A 1,854-nucleotide genomic window follows, 5' to 3' on the forward strand; every position below is an offset into this window, starting at 1 on the left:
GAATGGGCTTTCATTCTGAGCAAGACGTAAACAGCTTCAAAAGCACCGTCCAGGTATGGTCGACCATCCTAACACACATCTGGCCTCACTACTCGCTGTTTAAAAAGGTCCCATCCTTCCCGAATTACCGGGCAGAGAGCCAGCCCAGGGAGATAAATAATCGTGAGCCCGAGATAGGGGAAAATAGGAAACAGAGACATCACACACGGGTCAGGATCCCGGCTACGACTTTTTAACACGCAGTTAAGCTGACGGATCGCAGAGAAAAATGCCCGACTTGTCATTTCTGGGCGATGTGCCGACTGCCACACCTTACCGCTCTTCATAATTTGTCTTTTTCCAAGTGTCCTGCAATTAGCAGACCCTCGAGTGTAGTCCGGCCCGCTCATCTTGGGGTGGGGGCGGGGTGGGTGGCTGGGTGAAGGACAGAGGCAGAGAAGGAACCTACCTGGTGGCCAGGGCCTCCCCTGCCACCCGGACCGCGCACGGAGGGGAGCTGCCTCCCTTTGATTTATGCCTTTCGGGGGGTTCGCAAGGCCTTTGTTCTGTCTTTCCTCTGTGCTCCGAGTCCCCACTGCTGCCCGCCTGAGGCCACTCTCCACGCTCTGCTCCCGCTTTGATGACTTTAAGGCCGGGACATAAATCTCCCGAAGGTTATCTCCTCACCGAGCTCATCATCATCGCAGACAAAAATCTATTCTTAGCAAAAACTCGCTTTGACAGATTAATGTGGCTTAACTTTGCCGAGGACGATGCAAAAATTAGCCCTTTCACAGCAATTCTGTCCTCAGAGGGTTTTTGCGAGCAGCAGGTTAACACAGGTGTTGTTATTGTCTGTTATCAGCAGGAGGGGGGCTTATGCAGAGGCGAGTGGCAGCCCCTGGCTGGGGAGGGTCGGCTCAGGCCTCGCTCAGAGCTTAAGGGGACTCTGTCATAGAGCCCCACCTGGTGTCATAGAGCCCTACCTGGTGTCAGTGTTCCCTGTTTGGAAGAAGGAGGAGCTGATTCTACCCTGATCAGCTCCACACAATGGGCCCTAAAAAACAGGCGCTGTTATTCTACTTACAGAGAGGCAAGTGGTGGGCGAGTTCGGGCACCCCCAAAGCACATCGCTGCCTGTGAGGGGCTTCAGGCCAGAGAGGAACAGACAGAGAGGCACAGGTGCCCAGCAAAGGATTCCCAGCGGGGCGGCCTGCACCCCTATTTGTGTGGAAGGGCACCACGGGGTAATAGGGCCAGTCTGGAGCTTGTGACATTAGCCCAGCCCCCCACTGCACTGGCAGAGTGCCCTTCCTGTTCTGGGAGGATGTAAGAAATGTCACCTGAGCAGGCTTGCCACGTCCCTGCTGCCCTCTGCTCCCACCCTGAGATGGGGCCTGGGCTGGTCCCGGGGAGGGTGCCGGACATGGCGAGCAGAACCCCGACGTCGGCCACTGCAGACGTGTGAGCAGTGCCCGGCTGTCCCACCACAGGCCCGTTGTTTGGGGGTGCTTTGTTACCCAGCAATGTGGTGGCCGGAGCTAACTGATACCCTTCCCGCTCTGACCACCAGCTAAGTCTCCTGTACAGCTAGGGGTTTCCCGTAACCCTCCCCACTGTGCCGAGACCTCGGGCTTCCTGTCTGTCAGATGACCCTGCGTGGACATCACCGTCTGTGACTTTCGAGTCCTTGGCCCCTCGCCACAGGGCAGGGACGCGAGCGGAGATACTCACAGGCTTGCAGTTGGTCGGCTTCCCATTCATGTCCTCGCTGGGCGGCCTCAGGTGACCCCAGTCACGGCCCTTGTTGTAGGTTATAAGCGTCACCACCTTCCCATCGACTTTGCGGTTTGCCAAGAAGACGCCTTTCACCCC

At 57.1% G+C, this 1,854-nt stretch overlaps 1 protein-coding gene across 1 annotated transcript in view; it reads right to left on the reverse strand.

Moving 5' to 3' along the window:
• The window catches only part of SORCS2 (sortilin related VPS10 domain containing receptor 2), a 72,483-nt gene that overhangs the window by 37,487 nt on the left and 33,142 nt on the right, over positions 1-1,854 (reverse strand). The window contains 1 exon segment of the mRNA XM_023525663.1: positions 1,714-1,854. Within this exon segment, the coding sequence (XP_023381431.1) occupies positions 1,714-1,854 (141 nt within the window).

This window comes from Pteropus vampyrus, unplaced genomic scaffold (assembly GCF_000151845.1).
Source record: "Pteropus vampyrus isolate Shadow unplaced genomic scaffold, Pvam_2.0 Scaffold589, whole genome shotgun sequence".
Taxonomy (NCBI): Eukaryota; Metazoa; Chordata; class Mammalia; order Chiroptera; family Pteropodidae; genus Pteropus; species Pteropus vampyrus.